General features: G+C 40.5%; 1 protein-coding gene and 1 long non-coding RNA gene across 8 annotated transcripts in view; one reads left to right on the top strand and one right to left on the bottom strand.

Annotated features, from left to right (window-relative positions):
• Positions 1–21,588, top strand: part of LOC118973324 (uncharacterized) — a 46,175-nt gene that overhangs the window by 19,208 nt on the left and 5,379 nt on the right. Inside the window, exon 2 of the long non-coding RNA XR_012125709.1 lies at positions 18,187–18,306. This is a non-coding gene — a long non-coding RNA (uncharacterized lncRNA). The remainder of the gene's footprint in view (positions 1–18,186; positions 18,307–21,588) is intronic.
• The window catches only part of PTPRO (protein tyrosine phosphatase receptor type O), a 213,054-nt gene that overhangs the window by 11,412 nt on the left and 180,054 nt on the right, over positions 1–21,588 (bottom strand). For 2 of the 7 annotated variants that reach the window (XM_073223225.1, XM_073223231.1), the window contains 7 exons: positions 21,057–21,140; positions 15,779–15,814; positions 12,931–13,012; positions 3,623–3,713; positions 2,511–2,587; positions 1,759–1,893; positions 1,418–1,540 (listed from right to left, as the gene is read on the bottom strand). In XM_073223225.1, coding sequence (XP_073079326.1) covers positions 1,418–1,540; positions 1,759–1,893; positions 2,511–2,587; positions 3,623–3,713; positions 12,931–13,012; positions 15,779–15,814; positions 21,057–21,140 — 628 coding nt within the window. The other 5 variants (XM_073223227.1, XM_073223226.1, XM_073223228.1 and 2 more) reach the window with 5 other exon arrangements.

A 21,588-nucleotide genomic window follows, 5' to 3' on the forward strand; every position in this document is an offset into this window, starting at 1 on the left:
GTACTCTGAAAGTTTCCACATATCAATATGGAAAGAATAAAGAGGAGTATAAACAAACACAAAAAATTAAACAAATAGAAAAATGTATTCATTAGCACAGCACAATGTTATTTGGCGATTTAACCATCCAGGAAACTCAAAATTTAGATTCTGTAAGTTTACAGCCAAAGAGGGGAATCCTGGGGCCAAATGCTTGTAAGTGCTGTCTGAACACCTTACCAGGAAGCATTTGTTATTTAACATTTTATTCCTACGTTTCAAGCCTTTCACATGATTGTCCATTGTTTATATTAAGGGACAGGAAACATCTTCTGTAAAAGGCAGATTGTAAATATTTTAGGTTCTTTGGGTCTTTGTGTCTGTTGCAACTACTCAAGCTTAATACAGCACATAGGCAGTCAGAAGCATCCATAAGCAAATGTGTGGCTGTGTTTCAATAAAATGTTATTTATGGACACTGAAATTTTAATTTCATATAATTTCCACATCGGTTTTCATGTGAAATATGATTCTGTTAATTTTTTTCAACCACTTAAAAATATAAAGCTCACTCATAGCTCACGGGCTTTACAAAGCAGGCCGGGGTCAGTATGTCCTCAGGCCTCATTTTGCCAACCCCCTGACCTGTACTATCAGGAAGGGTTGTTTCTCAGCAGAGAACGTTTCAATGAGGACTTTCCTATTAAACTTTGTCCTCAACAGTGAGTGTGTCCGAGTGGAGAATACCGGTAAAAATCCCCTCCTCTTCTCTGGGGCTGCTGTCTGGGAAGAGGGAACAGGGTGACGATGGCTGATGGCCTCACGTAGCTGGCACACAAGCGGCCCCAGTCATCTCACAGTCTTGTCATCAGAGAGGGAACAGGCCTCAGGGGAAAAAGTGAGCTCTCTGACATTGTAACAATCAAAAACCAATAGCATTTCAAAAGAGATATGGAGTCATGATTCATAAGGTCTAGAAGTGCCTTTGAAATCATAAAAACCCAACCAGAACACAACAAGGGAAAAAACCAAGCCCAGACTCTGTATCAGGGCTCAAGTGTTCAGTTTAAAGTGTTAAGTGGGCCTTATGTACCCGGATCACACTCCTCTGTGGTCAGGATGGGCAGTGGGAGCCCTTCCCTCCTCGCTCGTGCCTGAGCGGTGATCCACCGCGTCCACTCTCTCCTGGGGCTGATCGGAGATGGAGCCACGCAGACGTTTTATTGCAGCTCCTCAGATCTTCCAGGCCAGCCATTTCATCCACACCATTGTTGATGAAATGGGAAACAAGTACATTAAAAGCGGGGCTCTCCTCTTGCAGGAGGCCGTGTTGCCAAGTCTGAGCCCTCATCCTCTTCCACCATGTTGGGCTGGGCTGCTGACACCTGGGAGGGCCCCTCAGCGGGGACAGCACCTGAGCTCGGGCCTCATGACTTACATAGTTGATCCGGAAGCATCTACAGGCCCAGTCGTCCTGCTCTTCCTCCGAGATCATCTCCACAGTGATGTCTCCGTAAGCTATGGGTTCTTCTGTGAACGGCCAGTAATGGTCACACTTCACCTGAAGCGACAATAACACAACCTTGTAAAACACAGGCTCGGAAAGAAATAGTCTGTGTGCCTGAAAAGTACTTGGCCTTTGAGGAACTGCATGGATTACTGTGAGGGCGGACAGTGAAGTGAGCAGAACGGCTGCCGGTGCACCGTGAGCAGCCAGCCCATGGCAGTGGCTGGTACGGATTTTGTTGCTGAGTGGGGACAGTCCCATTAGGCACTTACCCTCCGTTTCTCATTACACTGAGTGAGCATGACAATCATCTGGGACTTCTGTTGTAGGACCATCTTCCAAAAATCATTTCTGGTTTCAGGCAGTGGCCCCTGTGTGGCAATATACTCCTGGGGTGAGTTGTATCCCTGAAAAATAAGTGACAAAGTTCTCATTGAAGGAGCCACTGTCGACACCAAATGCTGTTCCACACAAGTGAAAAAAAACCCTGAAAATTCCCTGGGGAGACTCCTGGCCAAGGATCGCACGCCTAGGTCATGTTTTCTCCCGTTTTCATCCAAAAGCCCAGCAGAGGGACCGACTGTGGAGGTCTGTATGATTTTAGACATTGTTCCCTGAAGCCTAAGAAAATCACACCCTCACTTGTATATGATTCCAACTAGTATCTTTATGGATCTGTTAAAAGTACAGGGGCTCAGGCGGAGCCCTTTGAATGTGGTTGCCGAAACTGGATCCGAACACAAGAAGATGATCTTTCAGATAACTCCTGACTTCTATTGACTTTCACTTTGACTAGACATTTACAAAGAAATCTGACCATTACTCATCTGTGGGCTCTGCACCCCTATTCTTTATTCAGAAGTGGAATAATGTGAACTGTTCATTACAGTTGGGTTGCTGCTTGGAAAACAGTTTTGTTTTGTTTTGTGTTTTCACTGTTTGACCCATGCCTCTGGTCTTAAGAGTCTTCCTTGTGCTGGGCTAGAAGGTGGATGCCCGACTTCTTAATTATTTTTTTACTTACAGGAATGTAGTTGGCATTGATGTAGTCCGCACCTTCATCTTCATTCATGGAGACTAATCGCACTCGGCTGAAGTCGTCTGTGAAGAACAAACAGAAAAGAAATCTTAAAAATCAGACTGGGAGGGAGCATTGTCTTGACCCTCTCTACCAACAAGTCAGATCGGCCAGCGACTGAGTGGCTGGATAAGGTTTTCACTAGCTTGACATTTTAGCCATACCTCAATCGTAGTTTCTTGTTTAAATAAAGATACAAATATTTCTCAGTCATTATTTTCTCCCAGCCGCCTTGATGGTATGGAAGGCTATAGAATGAAGCCCAAGTCCATGATTTCCATTTCACCTAGTACATCCAGAGAGTTCACTTCCTTTAAGGAATCAGAGGACCCAGTTGTATTGCTCTAAATGACCGTATAGGTCTGTTGAGAAGAGAAGATGGAGTTGCATGGGATTTTTGTAAGGAGACTTCAAATTAAAGTCAATTCTGAAATTGTACAGATGTAAGGTGTTATAATGATAATACCACATAATTTTATCAAGAAACCTCATTGAGGAGACACTTCTCTTTCTAGAGATTTTGAAGCTTCCTCCTTCCCACTTTTCCATTCTCTCCCAGGTCCCCCACCCTCTATATAGTAGAGGAGAAACTTAAATACATATTGGAAAATGTTTTAATTGTTTTCTGCTATTCATATCACTTTTTTCGGGAATGTTGCTTTCATTAAAAAATGAAATGAGCCTGCCAGAAGTCAGAAAGAGGAGGCGTTTCAATACACTGCACACTTTTCCAGGTGCCTCTTTCCATTGTCAAAGAATGGACACAAGCAGTTTACAAAAGCACAAATTACCTTATCCCTAATTTGGCTAAGACGTTCTGATCTCAGAGCTAAAGGTCAGGCTTTTCTGTTCAAATACAATTCATTTACAAGCATACTAATTAAATCTTCCCTCATTGTGACAGGATCTAGTGATATGGGAGCACAAATGCCTTCAGTGCAAGCACAGAGATGGCCTTGAGGATTCAGACCACAGCTGGGTCTGGCCAGAGACTGGCCGATCTGCAGTGACAGTCCTTTAGCCCTTGAAGGACATAAGGAGGGTCAGCACCATCTTACATGGTAGGATGTTTGTGTAACGATTTTTACACCGGTTCAGTGGAAGGTCTGCAGCAAAGTGTGGAATATCCAGTCCAATCAATTTCAACTCCTGAAAATGAAAGAGAACAGGTTTGAGACTTCTGGACACGGCGCGGACTGGATTGCTGTTCACAGTGCCTGATCTTCACTTCCTCCTGTAACAGAATCATCACATCCCCTTTGCTGTATGACGTTGCTGTAGCTCCCTTTGCGGGCAAAGAGGACTTCACCCCACAGTCGTCCACATGCTTTGGCCAGTGAGCCTGGGTAGAACTCATATCCCATCCGAAGCGTGATGTGCTCCCTCAGTCTCACGTACCCTCTCGCACTTCTGCCATCCCCTGTGGAAAGAACGTGTCTGGGGAAGCGGCTCATCCAGAATGAGAAGAAACATGGAGAAAACCTTACTTTGACCCATAAGCTGAAACAGAACTGTCCCTGCTGTCCCACAGACTCCTCCATGAGGAGAACAAATATTGTTACAGGTCCCCGAGATTTTGAGATTTATGCTCCACAATGCTTGCATAACATTATTGCAGTAATAGCTAATATAAAACAGGAATACTTTGGGTAGCTTAGTGATCATGCAGAGAAGGTGAGAATTATGTGTGTCACACTCAGGGTGTGGCAAATTTTAAAACAAATATGTCTTCAATTTTTGGAGATATACAGTAACTGAAATGTATGCAGTTTGCATAAATATCTCCTATTCTTATAAAGAAATGTAGGTATTTCTCCTGTGGGCAATGAACCTTAGAGAAAGGAGTAAAAGAAAGAGTGAGGGGCAATGTATAGGGCACAGTCTCCATGTTATCAGATGTAAGATTGACAGTCATGACATGTCTGTAATGAATAGCTGAGAAATGAAAGCCCAAATGTAGGGATGAATCAGTAGTGGATAGACAAATCTTTCAGGAAACAAGAACATCCAAATACCTGCCTGTATGCATCCGTACTCTTCTAAATCCTATTATGAGAAGGTGAGCTGGCAAGCAGTTTTTATACTAACAGACAACCATCACACTTCAAAAAGGCTGTATTACTGCAAAGTGGCAAAGGGGGTTTTTAAACTTCTATGTCATGTGTGTGATAGGAAACAAGGGGTTGTTGTCAGGCTGTCTGGATTTCTCCGGAGGCATTGTTCATACTGTGGTCTATGTGAATGGTGCTCCTTGAAATTGTACCGTGCACGCCAGTGCAGCAGATCTACTTATATTCCTGTAAAAATTTGAGGGAAACATAAGTCAACAGCATAGATAACCATCTACAAACGGGATTGCCTATAGTATGCATCCTTCTCTAGGACTATTAAGACTATTTTTTCTACTAGGCAGTATAGAAACGACTGGCTGTAAATTTTATTTACTCATATAGAATGCTAACATTGTGCACAAGCTTTACTCTTCATCATTCCTCCCAATTATGACTTCAGTGAGTCATAAGCTGGAGGAATACTCTTCTGGGGGAGGAATTTTGGAGAGTCTCTGATAGACTTTTGAAGAGGATGGGACCTATGAATGGTGTTTTGAGAGGAATATCTCTTTCACGCCCTTGCTGTCTTGATTCAAGTGACCTTTGCAAGCATATGCTTTGGAGATCAAGTTCTTGGGTCCTCTGCTGTTTGCACCTAGAAATGCCTCAGTAGCTCAATGTGCTTACTGGCATTGGGAAGCAAACATGAGTCAACATGCATGAACTGAGCTAAATTCTCCAGACCTCTCTTTTCTTTTGATGATCACTTTTGGCTTTTCAAGATCACAAAATCTCAAGCTGTTTGACCCAAGTTGAAGCCAATCTTAAAGACTAACTCTGCTGTCTTTGACCCTCGATTCACAAAATTAGAAGATTTCCCACCCCAGGCAAAATCCTTCCTAACCAAGTGGCTTTAAGCAGAAGCCTGTCACTGTTACTTTATAATTGGTTTTTCCATTTTAAAGGGTGTTCAAAGACTGACTATATCGTTCATGTAAGAAACAAAACTTATTTTCAGCAAACTTCAAATCAGTGTCAATCTGAAGTCAGTTCCTCTTGGCAGCTATAAGCTTATTTAAATGATGTTTCCATTGCTTAAATTATTTTGGAAATCTGCATCCTTTAGAGAGGCCTTTATAGTTTGTAAAAACAGCTGGCTTATTTTGATGTACCACTCATAAACTGTAGGGTCATGGAAAAAGAGTTCAGCTCACATTAACCTCAGTTTAATTGTCTGTAAGACAAGACACATAATAACTCCGCACCTCACTGGTGTATAGTGACTATCAAATGGAATGATTAAACTCAACAAATATTCATGTAGCACTATTAACAGTGGTCCTGAAATTCTTCTGTTATGATTATTTTGCTTTGCCTGGCTTCGTTATTTCTCCCTCTTCTGCCGTTTGCACCAAGAGACCAACAATTCTTCCCTGCTTTGAGGACAGACTGATGAGCCACAGGAAAAGCCCGCAGATACTAAAGAAACTGTGGAAACAGACTGAGGCTGAGAGCTGGAGCACATACGGAAGCTGACCAGCTGATAGAACTTTAATTGTATGCTGCCTTCCTGCTGTCAATGCCCTCAGTTGATAGGAAAGGTTGAATTGTCCGAACACTGTAAATGTAAATTGCCAAAGCTGAATTGCAGTAAACAGGAACAGACTACATGAAATGCTTTGTAATCTTTTGCAATCTAGCCTGTCACTAAGTGGAAAATCAAATGCTGAGTTTCCAGTTCAGCAGCTTAGCAGTTATTTTCTTTCTAACCATCTGGAAACTCCAGAGGTTTAAATCTTCATAAAGGCCAAGTATGAGGTGATGGCCTGAGACCAACATAAATCATTTTTGAATTTTCTTTTGCTAGTTTTATTTCTATTAGAATTTATCATTGCGGGTTTTCTTTCTAGGCTACACAGTCATCTCTAGACGGTTTGATGGTGATCCCCAAAAGCTATGTCCACATCCTAACTCCAAAGCCTGAGTTTATGGCCTTGTTAAGAAAAACAGTCTTTGCAGATCTAGTTGTGCTAAGCATCATGAGATGAGGTCATCCTGTATCATCTGGGTGGGGCCTAAATTGAACAGGTGTCCTGGTAAAAGGGAGAAGAGTGTGAGAGAATAAATTTATGTAGTTTGAAGTCACCAAGATTGTGGTAATTTGTTATGGTATGGCAGCCCTAAGAAGCTAATACAGTCATGCACGTAGCCCACCGGCAGCCTCTGTTGTGTTGGCTGTATTTGAAGCATAGTCTTGAAAAGCAGAGTGTAGGCATGTGCACTGTATCAATCAGCTCAGGCTGCTGTAACAAAACGTCTCTTAAACAAGAGAAATGTATCTCTCATATGTAGAGGCTGGGAAGTCCAAAATCAAGGTGCTGGCAAGGTCAGTTTCATTCCGAGACTTCTCTTGCCTTGTAGACGGCCACCATCTCCCCGTGTGCTCACATGACCGTCCCCGCCAAACCCTAATTACTTCCCCCAAATCCCATCTCCAAATCCCATCACATTGGGGCTTAGGACTTCAACATATGAATTTGGGGAGGATACTTCCAGCTCGTAACATGCACCATCATCTTCTGAGAAGAGCACAGGCCGAATTCTGGCTTTAGAGCCTCTAACGATGTCAGCAGTGGATGAACACTAAGTGTTTGCTTTGGGATAAACTGGGAATCAGAGTCAGATGATCAGATTACCTGACTACAACACAAGTGAGGAGAAACTATGTGACCAGTGGTGTTGACAGAAGAAGTTTCATCCATGGCATGTAAAAGGTCCAATGGGAAATATAGGTTACTTTTCAGGTAAACACAAAAGGAGAAGGAAGGATTAGAACAAGGTATTTAGTAACTTTCTGTATTGGTTTCCTAGGATTGCCATAACAAAGTGCCACAAACTGGGTGGCTTAAAACAGAAATCAATTGCCTTACTGTTCTGGAGTCTGTAAGAGTGAAACCAAGGCGTTAGCAGGGACACATGCCCTCTGTTACCTATGGGGAATCCTTCCTTGTCTCTTCTCAGCTTCTCCTGGTTCATTGGCAATGTGTGGTGTCCCTTCACTTGCAGCTGTGGAACTCCAGTCTCTGCCTTTGTCATCCCATGACATTTGATTCACCTCTGAGTCTTCACATAACTGTCTGTTCATAAGGACACCATGTATATTGCATTAGGTGCCCACCCTACCCCCTAAGACCTCTTTTTAACCGATTACATCTACAATGGTGTAATTGGTTCCCAAATAAGGTCATATTCTGGGAAACTAAATGTTAGGTCTTCAACTTACCATTTGGGAGGCACAATTCAACCCATAACAGGTACCCTAAAGGAAGAACAGGGGCACAGTAGTGATGGACATCTTGGGCCAGTGATGGAAGACTGGGTAAGAAGGAGATCCACCTCAGGGAAGTCTAGCAATAGGTCACAGGGTCCAGGCCTCCATAAGATGGGGCAGCACTCCTATCACTGGACAAATTACTAGTACAGGCACTTGGAAACAGAGACCAGCCTTAGGAAACTAGGAAGGAGAGCAGGGAAAACTCAGGTCTAAGGGCAAAGTGAGACCTCTGGTGTCACTGTTGGAGAGGATTTGAGGTGACTTATTTCAGTGACTACAGGTAGGGCTCCAGTGAACTAACTGGACTGTAACACAAGTAAAAACAGTTACAAATGAGCAGCTACACCAGAAATCAAAGGTCATCTCTCATGAACTACACAGCAATCAGTGTGGTTTGTTTTGATCTTTGCAGCCACATTTCTGAACAAAGATGATCATGTTCACTAGCATCTATCAAACACAAAGCACAGAAATTAATGGCAGAATAAGCAATATGTCTTGTGGGCCCTCAAATTTCAAGCTCTAAAGCCTGGCTCTTCAAAACCCTTTCCATATGAGACCCACAGAATGAGGAATTGAATCTGTTAATTCTTCAGGAAAGCCTGGGTCCCAAGCCTCCTTAAGATAAGATGTGTATCTTCCTCAGAAGGATAATCACTCTTTTCAGCAGATCCAAAATCAGATGCAGAGTGAAAAAGGAATTTATTCAGTGAATGCAAAGTAGCAACTCACAGACCTTCATGTATGACTTATAGTTGTATTGGTAATATATGCAAATCCAGACATCAGTTTCGATTTGCATAATGCTTACAAATGATGTAATTTCTCAATATGAGTGTGATCTTTCAATGTCAGTATCAAATGAATACAAGGAATAAGCATTAATATAAACAGAACAAATAACTGTTCAGCTACTGGAGTTAGTGAGATTGACTAATTCAGCCACCTTAATACTAACCTCTTGGGTTCCCATTAGAGCAGGAACCATTTTTTCCTTCAGCCTCAATTAATTACCAATTTCAGGAAAATTTGAGGGCTGGCATGTGGCGGGTCTGTCATGCACCCTGAAATCAGGTAGGGGAGCATAATGAATCTTTGAAAATAGATGAGGATACTCTGACATTGAACCTGAGGATGTGCGGGTGGGGTGGGGTTGGGGGCTGGTAATGCCTGGCAGGCTGGCAAATGAAAAAAAACAAAAAATTCAGACCAATGAGTCACTGAGTGAGCAACTGGAAGTTCAAAACACACGATGTGAGTCTTAAAATAGTCTTCTTGAGAATAATTCGTATTTGCTCACCAGAGCAGGGATACAATATCAGGATTTGGCACCAGATAAATCACATATATGACGAATAATATTCTAAGAACGAAGATGTATGAAAAAAAGCTTCATGTTATATAAAAATACTAAACACTTCTTCAAAACATGGCATGGTGGTTAACTGTATGATTCAACCTGCCAGGCTGTAGCCCTGAGCTGCTTGGGCAAACATCAGTCTAGATGTTGCATTAATGTGTTTCTTAGATGTGAAACATTTAAATCAATAGGCTTTAAGAAAGCAGGTTACCCTCCCTAAGCTGAAGGCCTTACCAGGGAAGACTGAGGCCCCTCGAAGAGGAAGGAATTCTGTTTCCAAACTGCCTTGGACTTGAGTGGCATCATCAACTCTTTCCTGGGTTCCCAGCCCACCCTGCCTGTTTCAGATTTGCCAGCTCTCAGTTGGTGTGAGCCAACTCCTTAAAATGAACCTGTCTTTTCATATATGTGTGTGTGTGTATATGTGTGTGTATCTCCTATTTATTATCACATATAGGCTATACATATAATGATTATACAAACATGATATAATTATATAATTAACATATGTGAGTCTGTGTCCTGCTGGTTCTGTTTCTCCGGAGAAGCCCGACAGATGCGCATGTGTTACAAAGCTCAGCTGAATTCCTGTCCCGCATTTAGTCCAGTGCCTCTCAGTGGAGTAGTGCTGCCCAGGACAATTCTTTGCTGTGGAGGACTGTCCTCACTGCAAAACTGTTAACATCCTCATCCCTTTCACCATTAAATAACACTAGTAGCTTCCTCCCAAGACATCGGGGCAACCAAAAAGACTCCCACACATTCGTAAATCCCCCTTGAGGACTGCATGGTACTGGCCTAGTTGAGAACCACTGATTTAGTTCACCCAACCCATTTTACAGATGAACAAACTGAGGCAATGAGAAACTGTGATTTTTTTTTTCAATATTACTTAATGGCAAGATGGTAGTGAGGACCCAGGTTTTTGGATTCCCAGCTTAGGACATTCCTACCTCCTTTATAAATGCTACTGAATATGCTCATTTGTATTTAAAGGTATAAGAGCCCTCAGCATGCTCTAAGTTGAGCATTTAGCATTTAGGATTTGAAATCTGCTTTCCAGATTCTTGGCATTCTGAAGCCAGGACCTGATCACTTACTGTCTGGCTCTCTCAGCGACCCTCTTTGGGGACACTCCTCTCCTCCCCTGGTTTAGCCACATGGTTCCACAGACTCGTCGGGTTGTTCCGTGCCTCTGCTTTCTGTGGCCGCAGGGGGTTTGAGTGCACATTGCAATCCAGGTCAGCGATCAGGATTCTCCCCTTTATTTAATTCAAACTATGAACAAGAAAGAGTCAATATTCTCCTTTGGCAACAATGGAAGCTATAGGATGTGATGCTAGCTAATCTATATGATTGTTGTTGATCATGTTTTCCACGAGGAGAAAGAGGTTGGTTTGTGGCAAAAGAACATGGGGCCTAGACAGAGAGAGAAGCAGCAATGAGAAATATCATGGGGGGGCCTGCAGGGGTGTAGCCCCCGGTCTGGTCCCTCTGAGACTGAGCTGCTTCCCAAGCCTCCTCCTGCCCTAGCTGCTCAATGCTCAACCCTTCCTTTGATTATAGGAAATACCAGAGTATCGCTTGAACAAATACTGTTCTTCTTTGGTTTAAACTAGTTTGAATTGTGTGGCACTCGGAACTAAAAATATTTATTCTTTTTACCAGGAAATGACTCACTGATTTTTTTTTTAATGGTGCAATTCAGAAATACACGTAAAAGTTACACTGGAATTTAATGGTATAAACTGGGAGGTACTCCTAATCCTCCCAGCAAGGCTGTGACCTTAGCTTTACCACCAAAGTCATATAATCTTGTAGGAACTAAGAGGCTGTGGCTTTCATGAGGCTGAACGTCTACCTACATCATAATTTAATCAAAATTATCAGTATTAGCTAGATATGTTTTTTCTGAAATTTGGCTTGTGTTTTCTTATAAAAAGTCTTCTCATTTTATCGATATACTTTTCTGAAATGCCATCCTCACCATAAATACCTGATTCAAATAAAATAGCTGTTCTTTGAGATATAACATTTGGTGGGGAAGGTATAATTTCTTATGCACGTGCCTACAGTGGCTAACTGGGGCAGGCTCTGTGTGTAATTTCTCAGGACACAGGTGGTAGTTAGGGGGCTGGTAGTAGATAATATATAAGGTTTTTCTCATCCTTAAATTCCCTGTTAGAATATCCACACCAGGACACATTCAGCTTCATGCAGACTGAAGCTGTCTTGGATGGTGGCAAGAAGAAATGAATATGAATAATGGGGAGAAAGCAGGTCTATCCTAAAACTGTTTTGCAGGATTGTAAAAGCACCTCAAAGGCTTTTAAAAACACAACAGTATTTAGAAAAGTCACGTTATCTTTCCCTTTTCGCTGGCTTCCCTGAATCCTGGACCACTGAGCCTTGCTGTGGAAACCTGAAGGATGGGAGGCCATCCAGACAGACTGACAGGCTGTGAATCTGTGGGAAGGAAACCTGAGGACCAGTTAGAGTCCTTGCACTGCTGAGGTCCTAGGCTGACTCACTGTCCTCTAATTTGCATGCAAATACATATCTGTGCTTCAGAATAAGGTGTTGCCAAATTTTTTCTTCTTCCACCTAACCATGAGTTTTCCTCAATTTCTCCAAGGAAAGGAAAGAAAACCTTACAAAGAAACATTAAAGAGAATGCCATGAGTCCTACAGCTCTAGGAGCCCACCCCAGGCTTTTGTATGCCCATAAGACAAAGGGGGCCCATTTCATGCACCATCCACTATTTCTTTTTTTATTAAGGTATCATTGACATACAATCTTATGCTCAGGTTACACATGAGCAACATTGTGTTTACTGCATTTCCCCATATTATCAAGTCCCCCCCACATACCTCATTACAGTCACTGTCCATCAGTGTAGTAAGATGCTATAGAGTCACTACTTGTCTTCTCTGTGCTGTACTTCCTTCCCTGTGCCCCCTCTACATTATGTGGGCTAATCATAATGCCCCTTAATTCCCTTATCCCCCCCTTCCCACTCACCCTCCCCAGTCCCTTTCCCTTTGGTAACTGTTAGTCCATTCTTGGGTTCTGTGAGTCTGCTGCTGTTTTGTTCCTTCAGTTTTCGCTTTGTTGTTATGCTCCACAGATGAGTGAAATCATCTGGTACTTATCTTTCTCTGCCTGGCTTATTTCACTGAGCATAATACCCTCTAGCTCCATCCATGTTGTTGCAAATCCACCATCCACTCTTACTAAGGCCTAAGTGGCATGAGAAACACATTCAAAATCTCTGGAAGGTAAAATTCCTTTTCAGCTCTAAATCCTCGGCTTGTCTTCCCCCCGAGCTCTCCGTCGGCTTGGTTTTCAATGACAGCCTCTCTTGCAACCACATTTGATGGTTCCAGGACCTGAATCTGCTCTGTTTTCCTTCATTTGTGCCACCCAAATCCTGGCCTGTTTTCTAAGGGTTGACATCCTCACTCCGAACTGACAGATGAGATGCTCCCAGCCCACTTCCCACCATGCCTATTATGAAGCATGTCACAAGCACTGTCCAGTGAGCAGGGAAATGACAACACAAACCTGGTGCCTCCCATGCCCCACCGCCGGAGAAGGCAGGAAATGCTTTACCTACTCACCTCAAACTGAAGAGAAAACTTGTAGTCGGAATCTCTGGCCATATCCTTGATGTAGGTGTCAAAGTCATCTAGCTGAACAGGGCTTTGTGAAACACAAAGAAATATGTTTTAAAAATACTGTTGCTAAGTGGTACATATTAACACCATACTTTTTAATCATGAACAATTTTCTTGGAGAAATTAGAAGTTTTACCTTTTAAAGATTGGCATTCATTTTTTTTTTTTTTTTTTGGTTAAAGTTACCAGTCCCTACTATATTGTAATTAAAAAAAGGGCCATATATATTAAACTTTCTTGAGAGAGGAGAAATCTCGAGATTTTCTGTTGGCTTTTGCTCTAGCAGTAAAATATTATGTACATGCAAATTCATATACGTATGTGTTTATGTGTTGTTCTAGAAAACTGTTGTTTCTATAAACTGTGGTTTATAGGAAAGAACAAAGGGTTAGAGCCTGAAGACTTGTTTGACTTATGATTTTGCTTATTTACTGTGATCTTGGAGAATTTACTTAACTCTTCTGAGATTCGACATTCTCATCCTAAAGTATTATAGTCATACCTACCTCCCAAGGTTGACACACTGTATATCAAAGAACCTTGTAAGTTTAACCAGCCTAAAAGTATAAGTATAAGGAACTGTACTTATACTGTGTACTTATACTGTGCTAGCTACACAGTCTCCCAAAGCAGAAGCGGGATCAGTAGGATAAAGCCCTTCTCCAGAGTTTGCTCTGAGAAAGCCAGGTTTAGAGGCTTGCCTATCTATAAAAGTACCGAAATAGTTCAGAGGTACAATCAAGTAGCACATAGAGCTTATATTTATTTCTACATCAGTAGCAAGCTCATCTCTTTTTTTCTTCTTCTTTTTTGAGTAAGAATTGAATACTATCTCCTGTAGATTTCTGTAGCTGCTTATCTCTTCTAGAGCCTACCTATACCAAGCCACTCCCCGAGCTCCTGTAGGCTGCTGAACTCTGCCATCTGACCCACGCCTTCCCACCTTGGCAAGGCCCGCTGAGTCGACCTTTCTCATAGTCTTGTTGCAAGTTACTCAGTTTATATTGTCTACCGCTGGTCTCCTGTTCTGTTCACAAATACATAGAATTTAATAGGTATTTGATTAAAAATGTTGATTAGCTGATCTGACAGATTAGTTTATGTTAAGATTTTAGTAGATTTTTAAAAACTTTACACCTTAAAAATGGGATCCTGTCCTAGAACGAATTCCTTGAGAACTGTGCTCTCTGGCTGCTGTCTTTGAACAGTGGATTTACCTTAAAGTTGGATTAAATGATGCTAGTTTTTATTCACTTCCCAGGAGCATGGGAACATGAATAGGGAAGGTTATCAGAGAAAATATTAATGGGTTAGAAGCAGCAAAAGCAGGAGGGAGAAGGAGAGGAGAATCAGAGGAAGGGCCGCGAACTGGAAGAACGAACACAGGGGAGAGGAGAATGGGAAGGCGGAGGGAAAGACAGCGGAAGGCGGCAGAGATGAGCAGGGAGAGGGCAGGGAGAGGGTCGTGGAGTGAGGGTAAGTGCGGGGAGGAAAGTGAAGGCAGGGGACGTGGTGGTGGTCAGGGGTGGGGCGCCTTTGAAGCGAAAGAGAAAAGGGTAAAGAGGCGGCGGATGGGAAGGTGCTGCAGACGGAGGGAGGGCGAGAAGGAAGAGAGAGAGGGGGAAGGAGGAGGCTGGTCTGGAGCAGGTCCCGGCTGGCCGCAGGCCCAGCACTCCCGCTCTGCCAAGCTGCCACCCACCTCCTGATTTTCCTCCTCGTCCTGGGCCTCGGGGGGAAGCAACCCATGAGGGAGTGTCCCCTTTGGGTCCCACGACCGTTCCCTTCACTGCTTTAGTTTGTGCCTCTCTACTTCACTTAAATCATTTTGGAGAACAACGTCTTTCTGTTTCCATCAGATTATTCCTTCCGGGTGATAGTGCCTCCCCTCTGTTTTGACTGTCTTGTCTCTCCGCCATCACTTGATGAATACCAGTGTAATGTGCACTGATTTGATACAAATTTAGGGGAAAAAGTTACTGTTATGGGTCTGTGCCAAAAAATTATATGTCACTCAAGGCTAAATAGAAATATTTTTGCATCCACCTTTTTTTTGTATCGTGTGGTCCAAGAGCATGGATCGGCCTGGAACCCCTAATGGCCTTCTTATATTAATTCACTATCCTAGGCAAGTATCATGAATGAACTCTGTAAGAATGTTCCACTCTTTATATGTAGAGCTTTCACTATAGGCCTGGAGGTGATACTCTAATTGGGCTTTTGAAATCAACTGATGGTTCATTTTCTCCCCTCAGAATTTTAATTCTTGTGACTTAACAGTTCAGTAGGTGAGTGAAGCCACAGGCTCACTAGAGTAATTATCCGTTCCTATTTATCACAAAGATTTTCTGAAACAGTGTTTCTCAAATTATTTATTATAACATCAAACTGAGTCAGCCTTCCTCTGCAAAAAGCACAGAACTTCAAAATACAAAAAGGCAAAGGTTTTGGGGCAACTTCAATGTAGCAAAATATTAGACTTTTTAATAGATTTAGAATAGACTTCCTCTGCAAGATTATTGTAACTCCTAACAACCTATTCATTCTCAGATTTCATACGGTGAGAGTTTTCCTTATTCCTGACATGGTTTTGTGATAAACTTTCTTGGTGATCACTAACATCCATATGTATAAACACATCAACGCAGAACAGCTGAGCTGTTATACATCTGCTGCTTTCTTAAGCATCCCTTCTATTTAAAAACAAGCAATTTTTTTATTTGCAAAGTTAAGATCATGATGAAGAATATTTTTAAATGAAATATATGTAAGTGAAATAGTTAGAAAAACTTACTTAGTCAGTTTCCTCTTCTTTAAACCATTTTTACTCCTGAGAATTTAAAAAAAGACAAATTTATCTGGACACAAGAATTAATGTATGGTTAAACTTGGAGAGTGCTTAACAATTACATCAGGCACCTCAATTTTATTTCATTTTTATTAAATGTGCCTCAGGTTTGTTTAATTACTTGTCCTTAAGTGAGAAGATAATGATAATTTCAGATTCATTTTTTAAGGCTGTATTAGATTTTGGGAACATACCTGCACTTCACATTTCATAACTGCCAAAACCTGAATTCTAGAAATATAATTTCTTGCCCTAGTGATTAAGTTGCTGAATATTTTGTAAATATATAGAAGTATCTACTGCCTGAATATGTTAGGTTCTTCAGGCATGAAGGAAAGAATTAGGGAATAAAGATGAGAACTCAGGATGGAGAGTAGATATGTTGGTTTCTTAATTAAATATTAAAATAACCATTTTGGACATTTTCATTGAGTGTGTGAATTTGTGCTATCAGCGTTGGTACACAGCATATGTAATTCTACTACGCATTGTTCCTCTTCAATTTTGACCTAGTTTCAAAGCTAACTGAAGAATTGTCCCTATAATGTCCTTGTTCTTAATTCATTACCAGTCTGTCAACTCAAACACATGCAATATTAATGTATGCTTCAGTTAATTACATTTTAAGGGGTTATTTAGGGTAATTGTTTTCAACCAACAAGTAAGATAACTGACTCAAGCTAGCTAATGAATAGTATTTGCCGAAACACCTCATTATTGTATTTTTATTCTTATATAGGTGATACCTATTGGTACATGATTGAATGTCAGTGACAATTTCTATAATTTTCCAAGTTCTTTAAAGATTAATGGAAACACCTATAGCAATTAACCAGTTGTGCTCTGAGTATTCTCATGTGCCAAAATGTTTATTTATATTGAACATTATGAATGTTCGGGCACGTCTATTTCTGGAGCCTTTACTCCCTCTGCTCTCAGGGCCTTTGGCTCATGGCATGTTTCTCACATTGCTGTCAGTTGCATACGTGCTCCTTGCTAGACTGTCCTTTGCCCCCAGGGCTGAGCACAGTTAATGAAATACATCCTGGGTGGTCAATAGATGCTTATTTAATTGAATAAAAAAAACAGCTTTGCTATGATACCTTCATGATCTTACTTAATGATGCAATTAAGAATTTGACACTAGACTTGGGCTCATGAGATGCCACTGGGGAGATGGGACTTGTGGATGAGAGGAAATGACACAGAGTAGGAAGTGTAAGGAAATAGCCATAAAGGCACGTGGTATTTCTGGTTCTCATTCTCTGGTTTCAGGAGTTTTTATTTTTTCCCAGTTCTGAGGGATGATGATTCAGTCAATAATTCCTCTCCTATTTTTTTCTTCCTTAAGCTCTTTGTCTTCCATGCTTGGGACTTAGAGGCAATAGGCGTTCCAGTTTTTACTTTGCCTGTCCCTTATCCCCTCAGAAAAACACTGTAATATTGGGCAGAGCTGTATCATTTAGACATTCGGGAACCTAACGAAATACCTCTTGAATAATTTTTTGCTCAGGTCTTGTGATGGCAATGAGTCATCTTTAGGAATCACACATTCACTTCATGTAGTAAGAATCAAATACTTCAGTGCTTCATAAAAGCAGAATGTTAGCTAACAGTTCTGGCTAAGTCAAGAGGCTGCCAACGTACTTTGTGATTGGGAGTGAAATTTAAATTACAAGAAAAAACCTCTCCTATCCAAACAGATTTTAAGGAAAACAGGGAAGAAACGAATGTATGTGGGAGGGTGACACTGAATAAATTCAGTGCTGAAATACTAAGTTGCTACTATTCAACAGCTGTGTGGAAGCCTGATTCATGGAAAAGAGGCCCTCCTTTTTTCCTTTTAATCTCATTCATTTGTTGAATGAACTTTAAGTATAATACAAAATTCTGCACATGTTTCATGATTTATTGTCCTAAGTGTATGTCTTCATGATTTGTGTTTGACTTCATTGTTCTGCTTAGACTTTTCCTGAATTCTTGAAGATGCCCAAAGGGTTTTCATTTCTGAAGGCTGTGGGGCATGATAGGACTGAATTATGAAACTCCACGGCAACACTGAAAGAATTTTCATACATTGTCAATTGTTGTGCTGATTCTACAACTAACATCAGAGGGAAATTCACTTATAAACATGTGAGTTAAGGTTCTGCTAGCAGTTTTAAGTTCAGCACACAATAGAAAGAGCTGATGTGTGTGCCTGTTAAAGTGAACATTTTGAGTGATGCTTAGGGTGTCGTGTTGTCATGCAAAATATTTTCTGAATATCTGATAAATAACACCCATCAGACATGCACTGTACACGTGTACAGGATCATGCACTCTTTTTAATTTTTCTATTTCATTTATATTAGGTAAATTCAAAAACCCTAAGGATTTCAAGAAGTTAAGATTCATTCCGCATAAGTTATTCATGTTTGTGACAATCTTGGAAAGCTGGCCAGACTGGAATTCATTCCAGAGAGGAGTGTGAGGTAATGCAGAGACATGGTATTTATCATGGTTAAAACAAAACAAAACAGAAACTCAAAAGACTCCAGATCTAGTCTCCAATGTCCTAACTGCTACTTCCTCTTTCATGAGCTAATTAGAAATCATCACCAAATCTTAAAAATGTCTTTAGTGTTATATCATTCGTTGAATAGAATATGCGATAGTCACGAGTAATGCTGAGCAGTTTAAACTGATTGTTGCTTAAAATGTCAACTGTTGAGTATTTACAATAGGAAGATAGAGAATGAGGTGACTGTGATTGTAGAAAAAAGAGAGTAACAATACTGACTCCAGATAGAGCTAGTCCAAAGGACATGATTTTCTTTGACTGGGAAACATGACCTGGGATCACTGAAGTCAGAAATCCTGGCAGAATACAATTCTGAGATGAAGCTAGTTGGGCAACTGGCTCTATCCTGATTCTGCTGCCACTCCGGGGAAAAGATTGGAGTGACACGGCGAGGAGTCTCTTGATTCCCATACAAACCACCAGAGGCATCAGAAAGATTTTAGAAAATCAACAGGACCATATATTTCTCAGAGATAAATATCGGAGTGGACAGTTTGGAGAAGCAGCTGGGATGTGTTAGGAAGGGCATGGGTGGCTCTGTTATTTGTGGTATTTCTTAACAGAGTAGGTGAAATATGAAGCCAAACACATCTGAAGGAGGATTAAAATTGACTAGCAAATGAAAATGGGAAAATAGCTATGAGTTATTAAATGAAAAGAAAAGTAGTAAACAGTAGGGAATTCAGGTGGCTTTGTGAGTACTGAGCTGGACTTGAGTTTTACTTCTTTTATATCTAGCATTGCACATGCATAGGAATGAAAATACAGTTTATAATCAGTATATTCTCCCTGTTTGATATGTGTGTTGTTTACTAAAAGTGACAGAAAGCATGGGACTCCAGGTTTTGCCTCCTATTCTCAGTTGGAAACGATCATTTAGAGTCTCAGGGGCATTCTTCTAAAAACAACTGAAGGGATTTCTCCCTCCTTAACCTGGGTCTCATGCTACTTGATCAGTACTATAAATAGTGGACCCTGAAGGGGTTGCCGAAATTTGAAGATGTGCTCATCAAGGGGACCTATTCAGAAAGACATGCAAATAGCATAGGCCAATATAAGCTTAAAATGAACTGTGGAAAATGAGCGAGAATTAAGCAGGGATGTGAATATATTATATGCATTTTTCTTTCTGTTTTAATTGAAATCTGTGGAGGGTACTTTAAGAATATTTGCTACAAGTACTCTAATGGTAGGTAGAATACTTGAGGATGATTAGTAAATGTTGACTTAAAAGTAAATGTATATTTTGAAGGTCAAAATGAAATTTATGTGCACTGTTCATATCCAAAAATATCTGATGTTAAATACCTAAAACATTGCGTTGATTATGCCTTATACTGAAAATTATTACAAACAAGCTTAGAATAACATTGCAGGGGTCCTTGTTATCTAGTACCTTCCTGATTGTGCTACTTATACATCAGTGTCTACCATGTTTCAAAGGTTTCCCTCTAGTTTCTTTTTAAAGAAAATATAAATTCTGGTATTAACAATCTCTATTGTGAGGAAGTCCATTTATTTGTATTTCTTCCATTGCAATTTGAAGGCCTAAACTTGGCCAGCAGCTGTATTTATTCTGTCCTCAGAGGAGCTAAAGAACCTTTGTTCAATTGTGTTTCTGAGTAAATGACTCTACAAATTGCTTTCATCTTTCACTCTCCCCACTCCCACCGTCCACCACGGGCCATTTTTTTCTAGTCCATTAACTATTTTTTATAGCTTTTTTTTCTGAGTCCTTCTGAAGTTGTCCACCTATCTGGATCGGTCTGTACATAATGCAGTGCCTAAATACCATGGACTAATACTTAAGGACAATTTTCTTTCATCAGTTCTTTGAAAAACTGTTACCTTTTTTCTTATGGCTTAGGGAAGGAACCAGTCCTGCTATATACAGTCTCAGAATTCAAGACTGCTATTAGTATGTTTTATAAAAACTGAAAAGGATACTCTTTGAGATTTGATTATTCAAATGAACTAAAAGTCACGAAAATTAGAATTTAAAGGAGGCTGCTTTTTTACAGAGGAAAGAATAGACCTGGATTTTCTATTTTAAGAGACCTGGGTTTTCTACTGATAGTATGCTAAGATAATTAATCTCATTCAGCCTCTATTTCCACATCTCTAAAAAGGGGTAGATAATACTCTCTGAAGAGCTGTAAGAACAATTAAATAGGATAATTGTACAAAGAAGTTTGTTTAGAGTCAGTTGTTCAATATTCATTGAGCTAGCATTATTATAAAAACATGGAGGCCCTAAATATAAAGTATAGTATTCTGGGCTTCTCTACTTTAATGCATTTCCTTCCTTCTTGGAAATATGGAGCTCTCTAATGGATAGAGATGGTAAGGGAATGGAAAGCATCATTGACAGAGATGAAAGCCCAGTGGATTGACTCAATGAAGAAACAAATGACTAGTAGTAAATGGAAGAAAAATTTGCTGAGAACATCACAAGAAGAAAATTTAACTGGGAAGACATTATTGGTAGCATTTTCATACCATTAACTGCTTTAATCCATTTCAATACATGATTAATTATTTGAGATGCTGCCGAACACATAAAATAATTTTAAAAGAAATTTTCCTTTTGGTTTACTTCATGAAAGCTAACTTTTAAAGACCTGTGTTAAGTAAACAGTAAAAAAAAAAAAAATCACTTACCAAGGATTAATATAAAATGCCAAAAGATAATCAGTCCAAAGACATGAGGGTAGCAGGGTTAAGAAAGCAAATATACTCCTACGCCTGTGGGCATTAATAGATAACAGATGCAAAGATGAAAAAGGGGCAAGAGTTAGTAATAGAAACTGTGAACAGATATCAGTGAATTACCTACTGGGATCAATTAAAATGACAAACACCTTAATTACCATTGAATATTATTCCATTCTGTGAAATTTAAACGTAAGAGTCTAAGTGCTATATTATTGCCAAAATCAGTTGCATTCACACAGGTCCTTATTGTAATCAGATCTATTTCTCTCAACTTATTTTGTGTCAATTAGTCTGCTATTAAGTGATTACATTTTACATTCAGTTAAATGAGGCCCTTAAATGCCGCCTCATCAGTTATCTTGAGTCTTACTCTGGGATATTACTCTTGAAATGCTTAGGCCTATTTTAAGAAACCGTTACATCACTTGATAGCTAACAGCAGCTTGTGTGCAGAGACATAAATGGTCAGCTTTATATC

This window comes from Manis javanica, chromosome 15 (assembly GCF_040802235.1).
Source record: "Manis javanica isolate MJ-LG chromosome 15, MJ_LKY, whole genome shotgun sequence".
NCBI classification, from domain to species: domain Eukaryota; kingdom Metazoa; phylum Chordata; class Mammalia; order Pholidota; family Manidae; genus Manis; species Manis javanica.